This window comes from Epinephelus moara, chromosome 19 (assembly GCF_006386435.1).
Source record: "Epinephelus moara isolate mb chromosome 19, YSFRI_EMoa_1.0, whole genome shotgun sequence".
NCBI classification, from domain to species: domain Eukaryota; kingdom Metazoa; phylum Chordata; class Actinopteri; order Perciformes; family Serranidae; genus Epinephelus; species Epinephelus moara.
The window spans coordinates 5866535-5893415 of record NC_065524.1 but is presented as its reverse complement, the minus strand read 5'-3'; the positions used below and the strand labels follow the sequence as shown (position 1 = coordinate 5893415).

Here is a 26881-nt window from a genome sequence, read left to right as displayed (position 1 = left end):
TGGGGACTAGGTTAATTGATAACTCTAAATTGTCCGTAGGTGTGAATGTGAGCGTGAATGGTTGTTTGTCTCCATGTGTCAGCCCTGCGATAGTCTGGCGACCTGTCCAGGGTGTACCCTGCCTCTCGCCTGATGTCAGCTGGGATAGGCTCCAGCCCCCCTGCGACCCTCAAGAGGATGAAGCGGTTAGAAGATGAATGAAGAAGAAGATGGTTTTTGCCTTGGTGCCCCACATTTATTGATGCCCCAATAAATTTGTATTTATCAAAGGCCAAAGTGGCCTTGCCCTAAAAATATCTTAACTCCAGGCCTGTAATCGTGTATTTCCTCTCCTGTTTCTGTCCTCGGAGGGGCCAGTTGCAGTGTGCTGCTGTTTTATGTGCTGCTGCCTCCATTGGCTGAACGTATCTGCTGACGTAAGATATAAGTCATGAGCTAAACTATGCACCACACAGCCAGAAAAAGAATCTCTTAAGCAGGGCAAGTAAGAATTTAGATGGGGCAAGTAGATTTGAGAATACTTGCCCGGCAGGGACCCTGATAGGGTTTGTTTATTTGGCCTGATTCTGCTGTGTCTTTCATGCGGAGTCAGAATCAGCAACAGGATGGAGCTCAATTCATTTCTTCCGGCGTGCCAAATTTGGGCCAATGCTGGGCCATGTCATTTTTGATAATGGCCCAGTGATGGCAGTGTCAGCAGCTGGAATAAGGCTAGTTTAGTGGCTCAATTCTGTGGCAACATTCACGCTGAGTCTCAGCCAACATGGGTAACTGGATGCTGCCCGAGTTATTTCTTCCAGCATCCTGATTTTGGGCCGCTGCTGGGCCACGTCATTTTGGCTAACTGGGTACTAGACTTGCACTGATTAATCAGCAGTGCTCGGAATCGGGCCGGTTTTCACGTGATCGGCCATGACCTGCAGCCGGCCAGTCAGTCTAAAATATGACGATGTAAAACACCGGTCAAATTCCTGGCGCGCCACATGATTGACATCGTGTAACATCAGCAGCGCACACACACGCACATGTGCAACTCACGGCATGGGCGATGTGAGGAAGTGAAACATGGGCGGCTTCTCACCTTAATCATTCACGCACAGTTGCACACACATCAAAAGAGAGAAGGAGAAAGTTGTTAATTGTCCGTGTTAAATTTAACTGCGGAGCTCTCACTGCTGCACTGTGCCGCTTGAAAGTGACGAGGCGCGTGTCCGCATGCCGAAGACGCGCGTGTCTGCGCTTACTGGCGTGCGCGTCCTGAAGACCTGTGTGAATTTTCCACAGGAGAATTATTATTCATAATAATCATTCAAGAAATTACCCACAAATGCTTTACACAAAGAACTATTATTTTATTTATCTATGTTTTTATTTATGCATGCCTTTTTTACTTATTTATTTTAATACTGTGCCTGAAGTTATATTTGAGCAAAAAAGGAAAATGTTTCTTGACCTGTGTCACTGTTTTTGTTGGTTTGTTTGAGATGATTATTGAAAAGCTGGTTGAATCTTGGTTAAAATGTTCTAATAAAGGAAAGAGAAAATATTGCAATATCTTGTGTGCTGTAAAGTGGTTTGAAAAAAATTAAAACGGAATCGCCTAAAATCGGAATTGGCCGTCCAAACATTCTGCAAATTGGAAATCAGTATCGGCCCAAAAAATTGTAATCGGTGCAAGTCTACTGGGTACACACTTGACTTTTAAAAACATGCTGGTTTCACTAGTGAAAAATGTCCCATTTTACCTGAAAACTTTAAAGCAACACTTAACTTTCTGGAAATTTTGCACTTTTCTTTGTTTAGGTTAAAATGCTATTGATAAGCTGTTGGCACACTAAAATGTAAGTGAATTCCACCAGAAATACAAACTCATAATTAAACCATTCTCATACGGTTCTAAGAAAACTCCGACCAATCATTGCATTCGGACCGAATGCAATGATTGGTGAGTATTCGAATAGTGGTCTGATGTATAAGTAGACTTTGATAACTGTTGAGGGTGATCTAACGTTACCTTGCCAACGCCTACGTCTATCATAGAAGTAATGAGGAGTAATGGAGAAGGGGGGAGTAGGCCTTTGGAGGGAGGTGGGAGTTGCAGGAGGAGGGAGATGGGACTTTGGAGGGAGGCGGGAGTTGTGGATGTTCAAAAGTGCTGTGTGAAATGCAAGAAAGTTAAGAGTTGCTTCAACTAGGCTCCTCACTCTAAAAACTATGGGAAATTATTTCCAACAGGGTATTGTGAAAATATTGATTATAAGTCAAACTGTGAATAAAATGTGACATTCTACAACCAACTTTGTTGTTGTTTCAGCTGCAGGACAGTTCTAACCAAAAAAGAGAAAGTCAACATGCTACATGGCTCACCTGGCAGGTTAGGGAGTTTATTGAATCTTTGATCTGCCCATCACAGTTATCTCAGAACGATTAAAATGATTATTTCGTGTAAAGCACATTTGTAGTAACAATGCAATAACATGTTAGCTGACTGGCTGCTAATATTTCAAGAGCCCAAGATGTAAACCTTATTTGTCCCACATTACCTGTCTTGACCCTGAAGTGAGTCCAATACAGGGTACAGTGGATGAAACCATGGCAACAAGCAGTGACACTAAACACAAGTGACCTACACAGAGCGGGGGAGCCATTGTAGTCTACAGAGCTGACCATGTAAGGTTGTCAGAGCTCATTTGATTGTATCAAACTGCTGACAGTTAAAATCTGCAACATTGCAGAAACTGAATCAAAGTTGAAACCAGAGCTGCAGAGAGATACAAGATGTGTAACTTAAGATTAAAGCTGCAGCTATATTGCTGCCTTTGAGATTTCAATAAGATGAAAAATGTGCGACACGTATACATGGATGTGTTCGTGCTTATCGACAGACGCACGTCGGGACCAACGGAACCCAGCTGTTAACTTCGACTTTCTCCCAGTTCATTAAGATCTCGTAAATTCTGCATTTTTAACAACCAAGCTGTGCTTCCCTTTCTTAAATTGTCTCGTTTTAAGAATCTGACACTTTTATCTGGCGGAAGTCACACCACGAGACACCTATCTAATATTTAGCAACAAAGTTGAACAGCAGCAGTTACAATTCTGTCTCAGTGTCACAACAATACAAATGAGTGCTTATTCTTACCAAATGTGCCCCGTTAGTTCAGCTAGGAGTGTCCAGTCGTTGAAGCTTTGTTGCTGCTGCTGCCGCCTTCCTGCTTCTTCGTGCTGCCTTCAGGTGCTTTTCTTCAACTCCGGTCTCCCCTCAGTCCTGTACGGAGACATTTAGCACGAGTCTATTCACCGGTGATAAGAACACGGCCCCTGTCTGCTGGGACTCAGTGTGCTCAAACACTTTGCTTATTTGTTTGTCGCTCGATCCTAATTAATAGTCTTCTGTTTAAGAAGGCTTAATTAGGCTATGTACAGCATGTATATAGCATTTGTGGGATATAAATAAATCTTAAGGACACAAAAATAATAATTCACATGAATCCCCGACGATTACAAAAAAACCGCACGCCAGACGTATTACTTTAATTGATTTGCAGGGTGAAAAGTTATAGTTACAATATTTCTTACGGCGTCTGAAGGCAACATCATATACCGGTAGTTTGACTTTAAATAGGAGGAGCAGGCTGATGTGGCTCTATTCTGCCCCTTAGTGGGAAAAATAAGAAGTGCAAGCATATCTTTAAATATTTAGTGGCGTTATAACCAGACATAATGGATCTTGCAGCAAGAACTTCCACTGCCACAGCTGCTACATTGCCTTGAGCTAATGATGATATAATTATAGAATACAGCAGTTGTGTAGTGGTAGTTGAGGGGGTGGGTGTAGCCTACTACTAGGTAGATGGGTTGGTTACAGAGGGGGAAGTGGGTATACTCTCCTATATATTCCAATGGATTTTTTGGCTGATAGCTGGGTATACTGTAAATGGCCAGAAAAAGCAGGAAGGTATACCATGTATCAGTGGTATACTATACTGTAAATGGCCAGAAAAAGCAGGAAGGTATACCATGTATCAGTGGTGTAAGGAAGTTACGACAGGTCCCAGTGCACACTATTATGCATGTATGCTTGACACAATTATAGACTTGACATTGGACAACATCAACATACAAATAACCCAGCAATCATCACTGCATATCTGACAAAAATATCTAAGAACGTAAGAAATTAATCATTTAATCGAATAGTTTTTGTAGTTTATAGCTTATGTAGACATAGAATATAATTCTAATTTAAATGTTTTTGTCACTTAGAAGATATGATGCAGTGAGTCCATGTCAGCTACAATAGAGTGCTCCAGGGATGATGCTTTTTTGTAGGCCGACATGAAAGTTAGCGTCGCCCTGTTCCCTCATCAAAAAGCCTGTAGGATTTTTTTCCATTGGATTTTGGATTATTGCAGAAAATAAACTGTGGCAAATAAATGTTTATGATATGTACACATTTTGTCCAGCAAGAAAATCTGCGCAAATGACAACTGCTGTCATTATTTTTGAAGGGCAAATGCAATCACCAGAACTAAAAAATGTTGACTTAGCATCACCACCATGAGGCTGTAAAGCCATGTTTGGCAAGATGACCTTCTGTAGTCTTATTTAGCCACTTGTTAGCAACCGACACATAAAAGCTTCAAAATTTAAGAGCAGGGTACTGATGTATTTTATGTTGTATAACAAAACATGAAAGTCTCTTAAGCATGTGTTAGCCACACACCTTATTTCAGGCATGAAACCAAAGACCCATTCAAAAAAACTCATTGACTTTAAGATGAGGGAACCACAAGTGCTAAAGTGCTAAATTATTCCTGGGGCACTCTTTAGTCCAGAATTAGACATCATTGTTACACACAGGCAAACACACAAACACATGTCCACTACAGACAATATGGCACCAAGAAAACAGGCAGCACAAGAACATAGAATGCATGGCAGAAAAGCTGGACAATCTTTTTTATTATAGTGACGTTACATTAATAATTTAATCAATTAACGACTTAATTGATAAATGGACTTAACCCTCTAAAAGACAAAAATGACTGTCCCATTTTACCTGAACATCAGTCATCAGAGTGTGGTTGGGGTTCTTGATGTGTTTGATTGTCTAAAGTTTTTTAAGTATTTTACTTGTCAACATATTTTCTTTATAGAAATATAGAGGGGATACATAACAATATCTAAAGGTATAACTCAAGGTAGTCTTCAGAGTGTTAGGTGGTTTTCTAGGTCTACCAAAAATCTACCAAAAAAAAGTGTCTGAATTACATGACTTTGTCCTATTGATAAAGAATTGGTTTCTTTTTCCTTGAAGCCACACAAACAGCAATTGCATATGATCCATCCAAACCAGTGTGCACCCACAGACACCAGTCTGTTTAAAAGCTGTGTTCAAACGAGGCAGCAATAGTGTTTGTAGTGTCACCTTAGTGTGATCGCATTATGATCAGATGTTAAACAAATCCAGTTATTAGTAGAAAAAACAGATCTTACTATATAATGACGAAAACTGTGTGTGTCTGTTACACATTTTTCTCCTCACTGACTTGGTCAATCCATGTGAAATTTGGCACAGTGGTAGAGGGTCATGGGAGGATGTGAATGAAGCAATATTACATCAATTGGCCACAGGGGGCGCTATAGCAACTGATTGACATTGCAAACTTTGAACGGGCATATCTCATGCCCCGTATGTCGTAGAGACATGAAACTTTGCACAGAGATGCCTCTCCTCATGAGGAACAAATTTGCCTCAAGAACCCATAACTTCCGTGTATATAGATTTTCCACCATTTTGAATTTTTTGAAAAACACTTAAAATCGATCTCTTCCTAGGAAGTTTGCCTGATCTGCATGAAACTCGGTGAACATAATCTAGGGACCAATATCTAAAGTTCCCTCTTGGCAAAAGTTGGAAAACTTACTAAAACTGAGCTTCTATAAGGCAATGAATATTGCGGAGGGCGTGGCTCATCACATAAAGGTGTATAACATCTCAAGGGTTTCACCCATCACCACACAACTTTATAGGCATATGACCACACATAATCTGAGGGGACCCCTCCATTATTGACCCCATCAAACAAAATGGGGGCGCTAGAGAGCTAATTTCTTATCTAGGCCTAACTGCCATATCGATTTTTACTTAACTTGGTAGATACGTAGAACAGGACGCATCAAGGTGACTGGAGAAATTTAACTAAAAAATGGCTAAAATGCAACCAATCGCTGTGGCTCCCCCTGTGGCCAAATGTTTTTTCTTTCTAATTTTTGGTATGACTAAGTCATGGTATGGTATGCTGTACTCAATGGTTATGGACTAGTTTAGGTTGTTGTGGGAAACAAACCACATAACTGGTTCAACTTTTTGTTTTAATTGAGGCATTCATTTGGTAACCCTGTATAGTCAGACTAATTCAGGTACAGTTTGACATTCTTTAAGTTGTAATACATGCTCAAAACAAATTGACTGACACACAGCACTTGAACATAGAATCAGCTTCTCATTAATTTATCTTAACATTCATACTTGTGGACAAAACACAGTAATCTTACAGAAGCAGCACTCAGAACCATCCTCACCTGCAACCAAACACCATCACTGTGTCTCGCAGCTTTCCATATTTAAATCATTTTACATAACATTTGTTTTATGCATCACCCTTTAAACAAAATGCACAACATTAACAGGCAGGATACACATTTGGTACACTTATTTAAGTTGTCCAGAACGTATGCTGAATGTTCTCCTTGTTCCCTGGAAGTATCTCTACAGTCACAGTCAGAAACACACTTTGTATCTTTACCTGATCCTCACCTTCTGATCAGAAGGTCAGACTTTTGAGTGTACAGCAACAAACATCAACGGTTCACAAAGTGCCACTGACTATAAATCTCTATATAACAGTTGTGATGTATCAGATGAATGAGCACTGAACTAGAAGTCGACACAGCGGCCTTTTCTCTCCCAGTCTCCGTAGCGGGTGGGCTCTGGACCCCGAGGACCCCCCTTCTCCTTGGTTACAGGGTTAACATCATCAGGGAACTCTGGAGGACAGAGAGGGAATGGTTCAGTTTGAGAGACGCTGCTTCAGTTGAGAAGATTTCCTCCCACAACTGCTTTACTTCAAAACATACAGTATCCACAGTGTCAAATTTATTAGGTCCACCTTGCTTCAACTAATGCAGCCAGCACCTCCCTCTTTTTGACAACATTTTGTCACTCAAGGTCCACTTACTGGCCTTTTCCTGGGCTTACAACTGCATTCCACAGAAAGTTATTTAGCTGTGTCTTTGTCTGCTTTCTCTTTAAGTCAAGAATGAACTTTCACACTCATTAGGTGCAGACTGAACTTCATGGTCACAGTTTGGAGGGTTCAGTTTGGACTGTTGATGAATTATTGTATGTTATACTGAGAGATGTTTCTAATACTGTATACACTATAAATGGGGTGGACAAAATATAAGAAACATACAATTCGACAGAAATGCCATGCAGCCTTTTAAACAGTTTCACAAAAAACTGAACATTAGAAGCATCATAATGGATTTAATTCAGGACTGCTTTATTATACCTAGGTGTACCTAATAAACTGGCAACTGGATGTAATTACTGTAATAATGATCACTTTGTGTGAACTGTATGTGTTTCTAATGAGAAATTCTGATCAGATTCTTCATAAAGGTATGCAAACAAAAACATGTGACTGCATTTTTTATAAAGTGCACTGATATGAAATTTTCAAGAACTGATCTGTCTGCTGTGGCCAATGCTGGAAGACTAACTAACCAACAACATTATTAATAAACACAACATATGTTCTCTTAACTGCCTTTCATGATTGTACTGCTGCAATCAAGAAGAACTGTAGCTTCTACTCAACATTAAAGGAATACTTAACCCCCAAAATGACCATTTGTTTATCAGTAACTCACCCCGGGTTATGTTGAATTCATGAAGAAAACTTTCTTGCATGCCCCCACAGTGAAACGAGAATACAAATACTGAGAAAATTCTTGACAAATTGAAGTCATAGGGGTCCATGTTTGACAATAGCAAAAGTATGTTAAAAATATCCGTTTACAAACTCTCAAAAACCCATGCCGTATAATCTAGGTCTCATTTATCCATTTATATGCTCAGTACTTCCCAAACAGACAGCCCTGTCTGATGGAAAACTGAACTAAAGGTGAAATTTATCAATGCTCTCTTCAAAGCCAAACTCCATTGAGAATAGCAGTGATTTTACCTCGCAGAACACAGCAGCTGCTGGTCTCAATCGCTAGTTTAAGTTACTTTAGTGACTTTGGTGTTTTAAAGGGTTAGTTTGGATGCACCATTTTCACTTATTTTCAGTTCCCCATTGGAAAAGGCTGTCTGTTTGAGACTCGTAAATGAAACTTGGATTATACTGCTTGGATCGTGTTATAAACTGACTTTTTGATATAGTTTTGCTGTTCAGGGTTACCAGAATTTTTTTCTAAAGAATTTTCCATGACTTCCTTTGTAGTCTGAAATAGGCCTATACAACAATACAGCCATCCAGGGCATTTGCAGATATGCAAACCGCTAGCGCTTGCTAACTTTATTAGCTCATACACATTTCTGCCACCAACTAGCTGCATATGCCAGCAGACCAGACTGACACACACGGGTACTTCACAAAACCTCAAATAGTATTACAAGGAACATATGTCACACAACATTAGACATGTTCAGTCAGGACCACTTTTGTCAAAGAAAACTTCATTTTCATTTGCAGTATTATATGGTGGTATAGCTCTGTTACAGGGCTTCTCTGCCTTTCCTCGGTCAGCCAAAGGCAGAGAGAGCACAACTCTGTGCCCTTCCACACGCCTACCAGGAAAGCCTAAGGCAAGGAGAGCAGCAGCAAAGACCCCCCAGGAACAGAACAGAGCAGCATCGATGACAAACAGAAATGACATTGATAAGTCAGACACAACGTGAGAAAAGGAGGAGCTGGGGTGGAGGTGGGTTGCAAAGCAGCTTGCAGAGGAAGCAGCAACAGTAGGTAGGCCAAAGCAGTTTAGATAGGGCGCCCTGAATGAGATTTGCCAATTGGTTACATAGAAAGGAATCATGTGATCTATCAGCTGACTACCCTCCATCAAACAGCTGATTGGGCTGTTTGAGATCAGCTGATGTAGCTGGGATTTGAGCTGAGTTTGACAACATGTCTGAATTTTGGGTATTTTACTTAAGATATTTTAAACAATGGCCCTAACTGTGTACTGTCAAAACTTTTCCAATACATTTTGTGAAATCCAATCCATTTCCAGGCCTGGAAAACAGTTTCTCTAATTTCATAACTTTTCCAGAAATTTCATGATTGTGGGAACTCTGGCTGTTGTTAAACACAGACTCCTATGACTTCAGTTCATCAAGAAGTTTTTCCACATTTGATTTTTTCCTTCAGTCACTGCAGGCATGTCATAACATAGGCTGAGGATTGATTAAGTATTCCTTTGTAATTTGATCTCTCAGTTTGAGTCCAAATCAAAGACAGACGGTCAGAATACTCACTTTGCAGAACATCTTGGCTCTTCTCGGAGCTGTCAAACCGACCCTGCGGAGTTTTGGCTTTCTTCAGCGGCTCTTTGTCCTTCACCGCTCCGCTGGCTGCCCGGTAACACCCTGAACAAGACACAATGGAAACCAGGATAATGTGGAGTCACTGGGCTGTCTGCAGCCAGTGTATAATGTAGGACACAGTCAGCCTCAAAAGACCTCCAGCTCTGATTTAACCCTTAGCTAACGATCAATGTCAGAGTTTAGCTCTACCATAGCCATTAGCCCACTCTGTATCATACTCTACGGTGTGTTAAACACTTCAGTAAAAAAACAGCAGCTTTGTGAATGCAGTTTTAGCACACGAGAAAACCCTGGAGTTAGTTCCTTTCCTGAGGCTACATTAGCTAACAGCAGCACACACTGACCTGTATTTAAACTGTAGGACTGTAGCAGTCTGCTGGCCGAAGCACTAAACGTTAACCGCAGACTCAGAGACATGTCTGCAGCTGTTTGGAGAACAGAGAAAAGCAGAGTAACTCTGTGACTTTCTGCTGCTCGGACACTTATACAATTATGTTGTTGGTCTTGTTTTGTCGCGCTTCGTCTACGCAAATTGCATCATCATGTAGCGACGGAAAATGACGATAAGCTAGTGCAGTGTTTATCGGAGGCCAGTAGGGGGAGCAAGCACTGTACAGTAATCACAGCCACATCTGTTGTGCTGTTAATGTGTGTTAACAGCAGTGGTGGAGAAAGTATTCAGATCTTTTACTTAAAAAGTACAAGTAGCCTACTAATACCAAACGGTAAAAAATATACTTGGTTACTAGTAAAAGTCCTGCATTGAAAATGTTACTTAACTAAGAGTATGTAAGTACAATCATAGAAATGTATTAAAGTTTTAAAATTAAAAGTAATCAATGCAGACACTTGTAATTAATGTAATAAATCAAAACAATCAAAAGAAAAAGCAGCAAAATGTCATATTTGAGAAGCTGGAACCATGAAATGTTTTTGCATTTAAAATGACTAAAACAATTACAGTTAATATTCTGATCAATCGACTAATCATTTCAGCTGTGCTGGTATATTTTCATATGATTTGTGTAAAAAAATCTAAAATAATTTATAATGGACTAAAGTTATCAAATAATTGTAGTGGAGTAAAAGGTACAAAAAAAGTGTAAGTAGAAAGTGGCATGAGATTAAAATACTCAAGTAAAGTAATAATATCTCAAATTTGTTCTTAAGTACAGCACTTGAGTAAATGTTCTTAGTTACATTCCAGCACTGGGCAGCACAATAACTGAAATTACAGTAACTGGGATCTATATATATATATATAGTGAGATGTCTGTGCCCCACAAATTTATAATCCAATCATTGTAATTACTGTGAGACATTATCTAAATCTGATGCTGCATTTTTAATGTTCCTCAAATTTAGACAAACAATTTTGTGGACTGTAATAATGTTTCTTATCTTAGTAAGATTTCTCTCGACTGCTCACAACATTTTGTCTTACGAGAAGAGCAAAAATAAGATTGGCGAATCCCAGAAATCAATGTTTACTAACGAAATGAGAACATATTGTGGATATGACCTCAAAAATAAGAGACCATTTGCTCACTTCCTGCATGAGACCAAGAGTGTCACAAACACCCTGGAGTGACTCTTTGTATCATCAGAAGCGCCTGAAAGCGGCTGTATGTATACAGTGAGCAACTTTGACAGCTGATCCTTAATGAAAAGCACAAGAAAAGGTTGAAAGCTTTGAAAAGAGCTTATTAGTGGACGCTGAGAAAAGTTTATATTAGGTCTACTTTTTCCAAGAGAGTAAACCTTCACACTGTCGCCAAAGTGTTGGTGACCTTGAGTCATATGTGACTGTATGTGGATATACTGTATACTGTGGACATTCCATACAAACTGTATGTGTCAGTCTATCGTGTGATTCCGATACCATGCTCATGAATGTGCAGCCTTCTCTCCTCTCGTTTCAGGCTTTCTACGAGATGTGGAACCTGCTGCAGAGATGTGCTCCCCTTCAGACACAAGTGCATCAGTGAGGTCCAACTCTGATGTTGATAGTGGTTAGGTCTGTCTTGCAGTCAGAGCTCGGGTTTATCCCAGCAGTGTTGGATGGGTTTGAGGTCAGGGTCTTTGACAGCAAAGTGGGAAGTGCATTTGTTTAGGGAGCTGGCTTTGTGCGCAGGAACGTAGTCACAATGAAAAAGGAAAAGGATAAACACAGTTGGAAGAATAATGTGCTGTAAAATATCACTGTATGATGGAGCATTACAATTTCTCATTACTCAGGGTGCCCAATAGCTCAGTGGTTATAGCGGGCATCCCATGTACAAAGGCATTGATTCCAGCCTGTGGCCCTTTGTTGCATGTCATCCCTCCTCTCTCCCTCCTCACACTGAAGTCTGTCCTGTCTAATAAAGCCAAAAACAAAATCTTGTAATAAGGATTTTTCTTTATTCGAAGTGAAGGGCCCAAAAGAAAGCTGGAAAACAAAACAAAAAAACAAACATTTGTGCTGTGCAGAGTGGTGTATTTTTCTCAACTGGCTTCATCTTTATCAGCTCTCTCCCCAGGGTAAAGTCGTGTGTGTGTGTGTGTGTGTGTGTGTGTGTGTGTGTGTGAGAGAGAGGAATGCCATCAGGTTTCAATGGAGCTCAGCTCCATCAGCTCAGTGCAGATATTTCTGAGTGGATGATGAAATTCTTCTTTACATTCCTCTTCAACCTTTTAGAGAGCAGTCCTGGAGAATGTCACATCACACACTATACACACACACATGCACCCACGCACATACACCAACACAAGCACATTGCTAAACAGCTGAATCAGCATACACTGCTGACTCTAACACCCCCCCAAAAATCCTTGGACAAAATTACATTTATATATTTTTTTCATCATAGAATGTTTATAGATATGCATCAAAATATACACATTTTGTGAGACGTCTATGTAAAAGAGGAACAAAGAAAACACGAGAGTGTGTTGTGTACAGTATTGAAAAAAGAATCTGAATAACCAATCTTTGTCACATTCTAAACTGAAAAATCTTCAGCAGATTTCCTTTGGTGACCCACCCTTCATGCACAATCCTCTGGGACTATATGTGAGAGCTGAGTCTTCAGTGAAACGATCTGCTTCTTGACATTTTTCCCTCAAGGTTTTTCAACTTCAAAATGGCACTTTTTCAGCCATCTGCATTCTGGAGAACAGTTTATGATAAATGGGACGAGATAACACTCGAAACCCCAAAGTGTGGTTTACATGATTCAAAGTGTGACCCATGATGGGGAAAGAATACTGGAGCTGTATTTGTACAAATTACCCCAAAAAACATTGTCAGTTTAGATAATAGAGATTCATCAGAGCATGTCAAAAGTTTCCCCCCACAGTCCAAATATGTGCAGTTGGTAACTCTACCTGGCCCATAGGTATCAATTTGAGCGTGAATGTGACCTTGGATCAGCTCCAGCCCCCATACGACCCTCTAAAAGGTTAAGCAGCGATAGCTGATGAATGGATAGACATTCAGTTTGGAGTTTTGTCCTGTAAAAATGATCTGCTGTTTCACCATTAAAGGGAAATTTCTGTCTCCTATCGTCCTAAATTTGTTTCAAGTCACTAGTGACATAGAAATAATAGTTAGCATGTTAGCCGTTAGCCTAGATACAGCCGTAGCGTCAGACCTGTTAAAACGTAATTAAACGGGCATCCTTTCAAGTGCAAAGTTAGTCCACTAAACAAGCTTTTTCTCCACAAAGACCGCCTCATATCGCTAGGATAGCCGTTCAATTAAGTTTTAACAGGTCTATGTCACTAATGACTTGAAACAAATTTAGGACGATAGGAGACGGGTTGAAATAAACAGAAATTTCCCCTTAAGTCCGTCAATTCTCTTTTCTTTCCATTGTTCCCAGTATATGCTGGACAACCTGTTTTCATCTCAACTCATCAAATATTGCCACTTTGTCGGTGGACTTTCATATCTATATGATACACTAGGTATCCTTTTGTGTCTGTTGCTGATGTTCCGGGACTCCATGTCAATTTATGCTAGGTTCACACCGCACAAAATCAGCCAGATTATAGCCCAACGTAGTGTTGTACGCTGTCAGCTTGGATTGTGGACAACAATGAGTGTCGTACACGATAATCCATCCTGTTATCTTGTGTAGTGTGTCATAGTAGACGACAACTGACGCCATGTCTTGGATGCCTCACTAAGTCCTGACAGAAAGTCTAGCATGTTTGATTTTCTTTCTGCCATTCACGACTGCTCCCGTCACAGCCGTCACTTTGACCAATAGAAACACAGTGCTAGACAACTGTATGGCAACAACACAAAATGATGGCACCTAAGCAACCTGGTGAATACTGCCATTAGCTTCAGGCAGGTTATTTCTTCATAATGGAGGACGTATAGGAATACATTTAAAAATAGTGGCAGGGCTTTTACTCACCACAACTGCTGAGGGCACCAGCTTCATTTGAAACAGACTACATAAGAGATGGGCCTTTACTTATTATTCCCTCTGTAATTTTCTATTTTACTTTTAATCTGTTGCCTTGTTAAAGTTAATGCATCACGCCGTCATTTCAAACTCAACACTTCCTGTATCTGTTTCAAATTAAAAGCCCCTTATAACTTCGGTTGAGAGAATCCCTCCATTTTCGAAACATGCTTTTATTGTGAAGCATTTGCAGGTGTGAGCCCAGCATTATGTTTGTTACATACATTGTATCTTTTCAAAATACACTTCCACTTTCACAGGGATGAGAACCAGCTGTGCTGGAATAATACCAAGCTCCAGGTTGGCTGCTTGCTCATCACAATTTACATATTTGAACTGTTATATGTTATATATGTCAATAAAGTGTTATAAAAGATTTATTGCAGGTTTCAGGCTCTGGTCTTATCAGTCAGTATTGTGTTTTACTCTGTCTGAGGAAGGGCCTTGCGCCCGAAACGTCACCCATCCTATGAAGTGATTAAATTTTATTTGCATTGGAGCTTTTTCGGTGTGCGGACTTCTTTTCCTCTATTTTATATGATTCTACAGTAGCCCAGAACAGACAAACCAAACACCAGCTCTAGATAGGGACATTCGCGTTTTTGCGTTTTGGTGTCGACCACCTCCAGTTTGCAGCACCTCTGTGACAAGAACATCATAAAAAAATGATCTTTTTAACGTGACACTGCTTTATTCAGTGGTTTACTGATTTAAATCACCTGGTCTTTGTGTTTTGGAGAGGAAGAGACCTCTGTTGATAATTTGGCTTTAAGGAAAAACCTCCTTAACGATGAACACTCATCTGCAATCCACACTGCTAGATGCCATTAACTCCCCCTAAATCTTACACTGAATCTTTATTGCTACATATTCCCATATTTCCACATGAAGTTGTCAGATATGAGTATATGCAGTAGGGCAGCCTTGGTTTTATTTTTATTGGTTGTTATCACATATGGCTGTTATTCTTTATATATGAATGCGTAGCTGCCATGTGTTCTGAGGGTCTTCCAGACTGGATACATGTTGCCTATTGTCATTATTTTAACACATGTATAACGTCTCATGTTTATAATTACGTTTTGTGCCTGATAGTGATTTATGACTGATCAAGACACTGCACAACATCAGTGATTCAAAAATAACTGTGGGAACAAGAAACTAGTTTCTGCCTTTAAATTTACTCAAAGTGACAAAATCTATATTGTCTATAGGTGACATGAAAATGAACATGAATAAAAAATGTATTTACACTGAGCAAAATAAAAGTTACAGAAGATATTCATACTAAATAGATTTTGAATTTACTTGTATTCTCATCTCTGCAGAAAGAAAAATGAATTTCAGTGTCCAAAATATATTATAGTCATCAGTATGAATAAAATATTTAGGCTGTTTTAGAGCTTTTATACATGCGCGCGCACACACACACACACACACACACACACACACACACACACACACACACACACACACCTGACCTGCTTCCACACTTCAGCACAGTGGTGAGAGAGAAATAAGAAAATACAGTAAAATGTTTATACAAAAATAAGAGTCCAGGGAAATATGAAATGTGGTCAACTGTGGTCATACTGTGACCAATAAATGTGATTTTTTAAAATCTGAAGCTTTGGTGACCTTTAGGCCCATTTCTCTCAAAATCATAAAATGGTAAATGTTGCCTTAAATCATCACACGTCTTTTTCATTTTGTCACATTATGAGTTCATAGAAAGGTGCTAAAACAAGTGCTCTGTTACTTTGCAGTTGAGTAAACAGTCTATAAATTGCCAGAGAAACACGTATACAGAAACAGACAGACAGTGATGGCAGAGATGTACACACAAATATGAAAATATGCTGTTTATGAAACATCAAATCCCTTATAGGTAAACTATAATACAACAACTCACTGATACCAGTCTGCTCTGGTCCTCTCATCGACATCTTGCACTTAAAGTAGCACAATGTTCATCGTGATGAAGTATTTCCAAAATGTCCATCTGCTCTCTGCAGGGCTGAAACAGGAATTCAGTCCAGACCTCTGCAGGATCCGGATCAGACCCCCATTAGATGAGAGCCGTGCAGAGGGACCCCATCTATTGCAAGCTGCAGCACCACAGTCTGTCTGACAGAAGGTGGGTGATAATAAGAGCAGAGAGATGACCTGATCTCCTCTGCTCGGACCACCTCAGCGGCCTACAGCCCGTGTCTCTGCCCTCCAGCAGTCAGTCGGTATCGGTGCAACACCGGCGCAGATCCCCAGCTGGAGGCCGTGTGTTGCTCTACTCGCAGGCCGACACGCTGCTGATCTTGGCGGTGTTCTCGGTCCATGGCTGTAGGTTTTGCAGGGCGAACAGAGAGCTGTTCTGCAGGCATAACGGGTCCGGAGTCACCGGCTGGTTGATGGTTTTCTGGAAGGCCTCCTGTTGCAGCTGCATGAGGATCCGGTTGGCCTGCTGCCGCTCCGCCTCCCGCTCCTCCGCCGTCTGCCGCCTGCAACGGCGACAACAAAACACCGCGGAGACGTTCTTAATCCAACCAAAACGCATACAATAATCCTAATTTCCTAAAAAAGGTGGATTTCCTGGGTTGAACTATCGGACGACACGGCATCCAGTTATTATACCAATGAGGATTTATTCTACTACTACTAATTATTATTATGATGATACTAATGTCTTTACAGTAGGTAAATTATTACAAAATCTAATCATTGTCCTAAAAAAGAAGGTAAAGAAGCCGTGGCATTATAAAACATGCATTTCGAAATCATTGTGAAAATTGTAGTAGGCTATTAAAAATATTCAAATAGCCTAACTAGATAGACCTATTAATGCAGGAGAATAGTATAGGCTATATATATATATATATATATATATACACATATATATAGCTATATATATTTACACGAAATTAGCCGCTCAGATCCTTTTAAAAAAAGTAAAATAAGTTTGTTTGTCAATAACATTTTCTTTCCTCTTATGTAAACAAGGATTATTTTTGAATAACGCCAACGCAGAGACAATATTTCAAAGACTATTTTTGAGTTTGTCTTGCCTTGTCCATTTAAGCGTTAAAATGTTTTTCAAAATAACATTGTACTCTTTATATTACTGACGAAAATGTTATTCGATACTGCGAGACAGATTTATGATGAATCCGTTTATGATTTTAAATGAATTTGTATGACACATTCAAGAAGGTCTTTCATTTTTCATCTAGGCTTTATAAAAATGCTGGCCGCCCTTTTACCATATTTCTTTTTGATAAATAATTTGCCGAAAATGCCGTTAAAGTGAACGAATACGCGTTTTTTCCTAAAAAAAAAAAACCCCAGCCACGATGTTTTATTTCTGCCTCCTATTTGAGGCTTTATTCTGACTGAAGACTGACACTGTAAAGGAAGCTTTCTATGTCTCCTGGTGCAAATGGAGGCAGGAGTTTCTTCATATCAAGTCAGCAAATGAGTCCGCACAGTCAGTGTTCATCTCACTGTAAACCCCAAACCATCCATAACACAAAAAAGTCTACACAAATGCCCCATATTGTCAGAATAACATAAAAACTTTATGTTCTCTTGACACAAAACCGTTTATGGTAAGTTTACAATTTTAGAGTTTTGAGTTAATTTGACAACAGTTTATAAAGCCTATTTAGCCTAACTAAATCAAGCCCAATTACCAACACTATCATTGTGCACTTAAAATATATTTTCATAGTTCGATTGAATAAAAAAAGGTTGTTAAAATGTGAACTAATGTTTTTATATTCATACATTATAGAATTCAATGCTCCCAAAAAAAAAAGTTACATTAAACTAACATAAAATTCCTGTCAGTCAAGGGTCATGTGACACATTTATTTTATGTCTGGTGTACTCCAAACTTATTACTTACTGTATTGCACTACACTAAAAATTTAAGTGCAAGCTGTTTCCAAAAATGTTTTAAATAAGTGAGCGAATTGGGGTTAACAGTGAATATACAGCTAATGCACCCCTGTAATAAATCCCACCTTCATGGCAGGCGTTGCTATTATTTTGTCCACCCAGTTTAAATTAGTGTGGGTAGACTAAAAAGCAGAGCCCTCTCAGTATAACCCTAATACAGTTTAACAGAACCACAAACTGCAGCGAACACAGTGAGCAGAAAGTTGCATCAGCTGCTCTCTAAACAGTTTCAACACACACTGAACATTAGAACCACCATGAAGGAGGATTTATGCAGGACTGTTGCATTAGACTATATTAGTTTCAGCTGTACCTTATAACTGGCTCGTTTTTTTGTTAGGGTTACTGGGGTGTGACTTCTTTTTTTAAATTTTATTTTAATTCTTTTTTTTTTTTTTTTTAACCCTCCCCGAAGCTACATATAATTTTCCTTGAGCCTTCCTGAATGACTGGTGGAAAATGCATGACCCTCCCTGCGCCATAAATTAGTTATTAGATTTCTAAAACTTACGCTTTGAGGTTTGAATGTTAAAAGTTGAAGATAAAATCCTGGAGTTAAAAAAAGCCTCTGTTTTTCCACTCTTGTCATGCATTGATGGTTAGTTTGTGCAACGGGTTTATTTTTGGCCAGATTTTAAATGAGGCATTAATGAAGTGATTTTGATATCACCATTTTAAGATCAGATTTTTTTTGTTAGTTTGTTTGCATTTGTTGCACATGATGTGTCCATGGATTGTCGGAAATTTGAAAATCCAAGGACAATTTCTGTTTTTATGGAAACAGCCATGTCTTTTAAGTATCAAGTCTTTATATAATGACATAACATGGACCAGAGGGACCAGCCTCCAAAAAGAATGCTGAGGACCTGGTGGGGTTGGTGGCTCTTAAGTATTAAAAAAACAGTGCATTGGTAAAGGCTCTTGCCATATGAAGCATGACTCACCTCCATTTGGTGCGTCTGTTTTGGAACCAGGTTTTGACCTGAGCATCGGTCATCTTCAGGGCTTTGGCGAGGGCGGCCCGCTCAGCAGACGCCAGGTACTTCTGCCGGTGGAAGCGCTTTTCCAGCTCACAGATCTGCAGCCGGGTGAAGGATGTCCGAGGTTTCTTCTTCTTGGGAGGCGTCCTGTTCTGGTAGGGATGACCTACACGACGTGTTACAGTGAGGGGTGAGAGGGACACTGGACAGGACAGGAGGACAAGAGGAAAGGAAAGGAAAAGTCAGGACAGGAGGACAAGACGAGAAAGGAAAAGACAAGCGAAATCAGGACAGAAGAGACAGGCCAGGAAAGGATGGTACAAGTTGGGAGAGTACAAGTCAGGACAGGACAGGACAGGATAGGAAAGGAAAGGGAAGGAAAGGAGAGGACAGTATAAGTCAGGAAAGGACAGGACAGGGCAAGTCAGGACAGGAAAGGAGAGGATAGCACAAGGGATAGTACAAGTCAGGTTAGGGGAGGACAGGAGGGCAGGACGACAGGACAGTACAAGACAGGACAGTACAGGACACAGCAGAGTAGCGCAGTAGAGGACAGGACAGAACAGGACAGAAACAGAGGCGTCTGTATTTGATGTTAAAGGGTTAAACATGGTGTTCATACTGTCTTTTGTTATTGTCTTTGTCTTGGCCTTTAATTTGAAAACGCAAGAGTCACACTGCATAGTTCACTGTTTTCAGTCTGTGTGTGTGTGTAGGTGTGTATGTGTGTGCTATTTATTTACACATTCGTTTCTTACACGATATAAGCAAAGAACCTTTTGGAGAACTTGATTTTTCGATGTATCCAATTATGAAATTATGTATGTAAAATGTATATATTCATATTTGGATTTTTGTTAATTGAACTCATAACCAAAAACATTTTCTGGGCTTTTCTTTATAGACTATGTAATTATAACATATTTATATTTTTCTTACAGTAACATGGTTTAATTGGGTTTTAGATGCTCATTGTATCATATTGAACTCCCATCATTATTCATCAATTCTGAACATATATACCAACTTCAGTAAAGCATAGGCTACAGCAAGGTATTTTCTGCTCTGTTTCTGTGTATTGTAAAAAGTTGATTCTTGTTTGTATTGAAAATGGTTGGCTATTTAAAGCCTGGTAAATAAACTCCTGTATTTTTTCCATTTCTACTTCGTTAGTGTTAGTTTTTTTTTATTTATATTTTAAACGATATTTTTTTAAAGGTGACTGGGCTGTCTTAGTTCTCATTTGATCAGGCATCTTGGTTGACCACTAATAATTACTGACTGAATAATCGCCAGTAATTAATTACTGGTTCACTCGTTAAGCAGGCAAATTAAATTCTTTAGGCTTTATATATATTATATCACTTATATATCTGCTGAAGTGAAATAACATAGGCTACAACGAACAGTTGATGGCTCAATTGTAGTATCAAATTTTTTTGTGTCTTTTAAAAATACACTAGTGTATACTACTGTTTCCTTATGCCCAATCTATTCTTTTCTATTCTATTGTTATTTTATTCTATTCTATTATATAATAATCTATCCTATTCAATTTTATTATGTTATGTTATGTTCTATTCTTCTCTTTTCATTTCTATTACCTTATTGTATTGTATTGTGTTATAGGCCTACCTGTGAACCTGTCTTTGGTGTAGCGTCGGTTGCTCTCCATCCAGGGGAACGTCAGGGCGGTCAGGTTGTTGATGTTCCCGCTCACCGGCGGCACGGAGGAGTTCCCGCAGCTCAGAGGCCGGTGCGCGGGGACACGGATGACCCCGGCGGAACTCACGTTAGTCCCGTTGGCATTCACGCCCATGTTCATGTGATAAGCCCCGCCGAGGGAAGCCATTCCGCACGAGCTGCTGGTGCTGTTATATCCGCTGTTACCGTACGTATAGCCGCCACCGTTCATGCCGCTGCTCGCGACGCTGTTGTAGGCCCCGTGTCCGTAGTCCGGCTCGTGCATCCGCGCGCCCAGCATGCAGCTCTGCTCCACGTTACTGAGGATCTGATCGATGCCGAAGCTGATGGGCTCCACGTGCGTGTGCTGCTGCAGATGCGCACCCAGAATCCCTATGTGATCCATGGCCTCCGCGCGGGCCCCCAGCTCCGGCGCGAGGAACAGAAGTTGCTCCACGCGCCGCTCCCCTGGATTCTTTACGTCTGGGCTTCTTCTGCTCGAGCTCCAGTCGTTATCTAGTGCATCTGGCTGTGTGTGCATGCAGGATAGCGAGGCTGGACTGTTTGTCCCCCCCACCCACCCTCTTTGCCGCGCGAGGACATCAATCAAACTGCCAAATAGACAGCGAGAGATTAAGACCCAATTTTAGGCCTGGAAACTCGATTGGCTAAAGACCGTGGGAGCACTATGGAGGCTTTATGGCACACTTCATAAAACACCGATTAACAGCTGGACAAGATCAATAACACAACTATGCAAGATTTATCTGCTTCACACTCTTCATGTGGGCGAGCGCGCGCACACACACCGGCGCGCTAATGTTCACAGGACTTTATTTTAGTCTAAAGCGGTATAGCACCAAAAGTAAACGTGCGTTTCCGTCCGTTCCGCTGATGCGTTTCACTTTTCTCCTGTCACTGCTTGTTCTCCCATTGAGAATATATAGCCTATTTTAATTTTTTGCGACCAATTATTTCTTAATAAATTTCGTGATTTCTAGTACTGACAGATAATTTGTTTATCACTGTGCTCTTCATTAGCCTATTGCAGCTTACAATTTGCTTAACCGATTCTATTGCGAATTAATTTTGTTGGGAAAAAGAATTACTAATCAAACAGCGTATCTACGCATTAGACGTCATAGGGCTTATAGTCAAAGATGCAACTACTCGGTGTCTTGTGATGGAACATTTATTTTTCTTCTATTTTGAGTCGTTTTTTCCTGCATCTGCATATCATTCATGCTTTCCTCTAATATTTTGTACACTTATTATAGCTGTGTTAGTTACATTATAGCGTTTTGTGGCTTTGATAAGACAGGGAGCTTTGGTGTTATGCACAACGAGGAGCCCGTTTCCGTCTATATGGAAAGCTTCTAAACGTCACACAGAGGTGGTGTTATTGAGATTATTCACCTGAAGCAAACACAGACCATTGATTCAATAAAACCTTCACAACACTCGTCTGTTTATCCTTAAAAAGCAAAAATAAAAACATGCAACCATGTCTGTTTTGACCCATTCTGCAGATTTTTTGGGAGCCTTAATAAACTAACCTAATGGGCTCAAATTCTACAGTAGTATAAATCACTAAAAAAATGATTGATATTTAATGCAGGCCACTCATTTATTGTTATGAAGCTGGCGCCATTATTAATTCATGTTCAGAGTGATGACATTGCTACAAACACGGATGCATTTGTTCTGTGGGAACAAAACGGAGCTGCATGTGCTGCTGCAATATTTTTTCATGCCATCTCTCCAGGACTAAAGGCAGCCGAAACCCCAAAGTGACATTTTAATAATACAAATAAACGATAGGCCATTATTTGGCATTAGGCTACATTCATTAAAAATTATTAATGAATCCAGAATGATCTCTGAATATGCAGCGGGTTTAAATTAGAGGGATATTCATTGCGCCATAATAAATGGCTGTAACTTGGTTTAATCGTAGATCATAAATAACGAGCGGCGTTTACAGCGCTTTTCCTATTAACGATATGGTGCCGGTGCTGTTCCACGCACAATCATACCAACTCCGCAACAATTAAATGAAAAATGTAACCATGTGGCTCATCGATTTTCTCTTTTTCTAAAAGCCACTGGGACTTAATTACTTAACACGGGGCATTAAGGTATTAATATTTGATACGTTTTGAGCAGCTCTCATTGGCCAATTGACCGTCATCAAATTTTAATGCACGCGGTAGCCTATCCGCGCATCGAGGCTCACCTTTTCCTTTAAATGTGGACCAATAATGAACATTAGGGACTGGACAAAGCGGCTAAATTACTGAGATGAAATCTATAATAGTGGACTAATGCAGCTGCTGTTTACCTGGTAACAGAGTTTACATGGAACATAAAAACTCACTGAATCAGATTCAGTGAGTTTTTCTCAAAACAAATATTTTGAAAAAAGGAAGTGTGTTAGTGGAGTGATACTCTAAAGATCCGATTCAGTATTTTCGTCCAAACCAACCAAAGGACATAACTGATATTGCTATTATTTAATGCCGAAATATTTGTTAGAATTAACGTTTTTATTCAGATTTGCACGTGAAAGTCTGCGACAGCGTTGGCATGACTGTGTGATGTATTCACAGGCTGTGGCGGGCCCAATGCGCCTGACAATAACTGTGGCATCTTTTCAAACTCAGTTATCGAGCGGTCATTTTCATCTAAGCGGATCAAATGTCCTTGTGGGGTTTGGAAAAAAATCTCACTTCAAAAGGAGACACGTATTGATCTTTCCTCTCTTCAAACAGCGCACACTCCACAGGCCGGAGAATCCCAGTGGCTGAAGCTGCCACGGTCCATCAGAGACTCAGTCTAAACTCTGGTGCCATGCCACCGGAGCCTTTTAATTATTATATTTATTAATCTGAAGGCAGTTTAACATGTCTGCCTCACGTTTGAATAAACCCCTGGTAACATCCTCCACAGTGTGCTATCATCATGCTCACATTTACAGGTTCTTCCAGGTTCAACATATTAAAGTGGGATCTGTTCAGTTTTTTGTACTTCTTGCTTCCTGAATCTCTCTTCAGGGTGGTGTATTCCTTTTTTTTTATTGCTGTTGACAACAAATGACTGACTTATACATGGATGGACTCAGGGGCATAGCACAAAATTCTGGACCATATACAGGGGTGTAAATATAGACAGGCAGGATGGTCGCACTGGGGCCCATGGGGTGAAGGGGCCCAAAGAGATAGAGTGGGTCTTCCAACTACATATTGGGAAGAAAACAGGCCCTTGTGAGTAATTTATATTGCTACTTGAGAAATATGCCTGTGCTCAAAGAAAAACTCCATTTGGCATTTGCTGTATGTGCCTTTGAAAAAACAAATCCATCCACATCATGATCTTATTTGCTCTTGTTAAATAGCAGTAGCAATCCATAATAAAATATGTTATAAAATGTATGCCTACTCTCCAGAAACTATAAAAAAACACTTAAATGAACTATCCCTTATTTTTGTCATATATGTGATGATGGTGTTATCCAGTGTCCAGTCCCTATTTGATCATGTGACGATATTATATAATAGCTTTAGGCCCATAGTTAGTTACTAGTTGTCTATTGTGCACTGGGGCCCCTTGAAACCATCTTGCACCACTGACCTTGTACATAGGCATTCTCAATGGATGCCTCCTCACAGCATCCACAGATATTCATTTTAGTATTCTGTGGTCCCTCCTCACATGACGGCCCTGTATACTCAGTCCCCCTTTTCCCCCCAGACCTATACCTCTGGATGGATTATTGAACAGACCCACAGGAACAGACCCAGGGGCCCAAAGTGTTAGGGGGCCCTGGCCTTCACTTGCAAAATGTATCACAAATTAACATGTTCTTACCAGGAAGAGATTCAAAAAGACCACAAAGAGATGCAATAGAACTGCTAAGAGACACTAAATAAGTACAAAAATTGGCAAATCATCCACAAAGACACAAAATGACTACCAAGTGACACAGAATGACCAAAAGAGACACAATTACCTCAAAGAGACACAAAATTACCTTAATGAGGTACAATGACAAAAGGCACACAATTACCTCAAAGAGGTGTTATGACCCAGACCTAAGGGAACCTGGGCCACACACAATTCAGTTCCCCATCTTTTCCCACTCCCAAGAAGGTCAACAATGTCAAAGTTCAAAGTAGCAGTTTTATTTTTGTCTTCGGAGGAGAGCAATGCCAAAATAACAAACAAAACAACTAAACCCAGATCCCTACCTTACCTGCAAGGAAATAAATGTGGAAACAAAAGACATTAAAGCTAACCTAACTCCTAACTGAAAAACAGGAGAAAAAGGGATGGTCAACTAAAATGGCTTCTCCCTCCTACTTCTAGTGCTGCTACTGGATTAAGCGGGCTATTTACAATATTTACAAATGTTATAATCAACTAAGCTCACTTTCTTAATCCAAGTTGCAATTAACCTTTACACAAGAACCAAAGTTGCTAATAGCTTCTACACAAAGATGTCCTAGTTCACAGAATGCTATTGTAACACACAAAAGATCACTATCACAGAATACATTACACACAGGCCGCAGACAGGTTGGGAATGGGAGAGTGAGAGGGGTGAAGGTTGGCATCAGGTGGAGTTTAAAACTCAGCAGCCAGCTAATCAGCCTGCAGCAACCCGGTCACATGGTCAGTTGCACACACACCTGCAGCTCATCTCACACACACACACACACACACACACACACACACACACACAGACTCTGATTGCCACTGCAGAGGAGGGGAGGAGAGAGAGAGCTGTCAGTACAGAAAACAAACATATATGACCACAGTCATAACAGAGGCCAAAAGGAGACACAAAAGAGAAGCAAAAACTATATAAAAAAAAGACACAAAACTACAAAAAGACACAAAACTACCTTAATGAGACACAAAAAGGACTAAAAAAGACACAAAACCGCAAGGAGACACCAAATAACAACAAAGTACCAAAAAGGACACAAAATTACTCCAAAGAGACACAAAATTACCTCAGCGAGAAAAAAATGACCTCAAAGAGGGCCACAGCTCTACAGGAGGAGACACAAAATAACAACAAACACAAAGAAAACTACCAAAAAAGACACAAAATTACCTCAGTGTGACACAAAATTGCCTCAACAAACTACTATTACCTCAATTAACCACAAAGATGCACAAAACAACACAAAATCCCCTGAAAGAGACCCAACGGACTACACAAAAGACACAAAACCATAAGGAGACACAAAATGACTGTAAAGAGACAACAAACTACCAAACAGACACAAAACTACCCCAGTGAAAAATAAAATGACCCCAAAAGAGCCCATAGGACAACTAAATAGACAAGAACAATAGATAGAAATAGACAAGAAGAACAGACACAAATAGACCAAAGAGACACAAAATGACAGAAATAGACACAAAATAACCTCAAAGAGGCCCAAGGGACTACAAAAAGATACAAACAACCACAATAACATACAAAATAGCTACAAAGAGACACAAAATTGGACCTGCACTTGTATAGCGCTTTTCTAGTCATCCGACCACTCAAAGCGCTTTTTACGCTACGAGGCACATTCACTCATTCACACACTGGTGGCCGAGGTTATCATGCAGGATGCCACCTACTATTCAGTTTTTAACACACTAACAAACTGGTGGAACAGCCATCAGGAGCAATTTGGGGCAACATCTTGCTCAAGGATGCTTCTACATGCAGACTGGTGGAGCCAGGGATTGAACAAACGATTGTCTGATTGGTGGACGACCTGCTCTACCTAAGAGCCACAGCCGCCCCAAAACTTCTCTGCTCCAGGTGAGGCTTGAACTCACAGAGCCACAGCCACCCAAAAACTTCTATTCTCCAGGTGAGGCGTGAACTCACAACCTCGGCATCACTCCTGCTGGCTACTGTTTGAAATGTTATTGCGCCACTGGAGCCTCTACCAAAAAAGGCACAAAATTACCTCAGTGGGAAACAAAATTACCTCAAAGAGGCCAAAAGGACTACAAAAAGACACAAACAACCACAATGAAACACAAAATGACAACAAAGAGGCACAACATGACCATACAGACAAACAATTACTTCAGAGACACAAAATTGCCTCAATGAGGCACAAACTTAATATTTTCTGATCTGACCTTACTGCCCTATGATGACACCCTTTGTCAGG

The 26881-nt window shown here is 40.2% G+C and overlaps 3 protein-coding genes across 5 annotated transcripts in view; all 3 read right to left on the bottom strand.

The window, feature by feature from the left end:
- Nucleotides 1–3240, bottom strand: part of cep68 (centrosomal protein 68) — a 22547-nt gene extending 19307 nt beyond the window's left edge. For both annotated transcript variants that reach the window (XM_050070685.1, XM_050070686.1), the window contains exon 1: nucleotides 3143–3240. The gene's annotated coding sequence lies outside the window, so the exon portion shown is untranslated. The remainder of the gene's footprint in view (nucleotides 1–3142) is intronic.
- A 3121-nt stretch (nucleotides 3241–6361) lies between these two features.
- sdhaf4 (succinate dehydrogenase complex assembly factor 4) lies at nucleotides 6362–10156 on the bottom strand. The gene is made up of 3 exons (XM_050070754.1): nucleotides 9964–10156; nucleotides 9551–9661; nucleotides 6362–7053 (listed from the first exon to the last, which is right to left on the bottom strand). Exons 1-3 carry the CDS (start codon nucleotides 10034–10036, stop codon nucleotides 6944–6946), a joined length of 294 nt encoding a protein of 97 aa, XP_049926711.1. The 5' UTR covers nucleotides 10037–10156; the 3' UTR covers nucleotides 6362–6943.
- Nucleotides 10157–14580: 4424 nt separating this feature from the next.
- tlx1 (T cell leukemia homeobox 1) lies at nucleotides 14581–21250 on the bottom strand. Of its 2 annotated transcripts, none has more exons than XM_050070728.1 (3): nucleotides 20646–21250; nucleotides 18975–19212; nucleotides 14581–16574 (listed from the first exon to the last, which is right to left on the bottom strand). In XM_050070728.1, exons 1-3 carry the CDS (start codon nucleotides 21232–21234, stop codon nucleotides 16364–16366), a joined length of 1038 nt encoding a protein of 345 aa, XP_049926685.1. In that variant the 5' UTR covers nucleotides 21235–21250; the 3' UTR covers nucleotides 14581–16363. The 2 variants fall into 2 exon arrangements, with proteins under 2 accessions (XP_049926685.1, XP_049926686.1); XM_050070729.1 differs by having other exon boundaries at nucleotides 18975–19176.
- Nucleotides 21251–26881: the final 5631 nt, after the last annotated feature.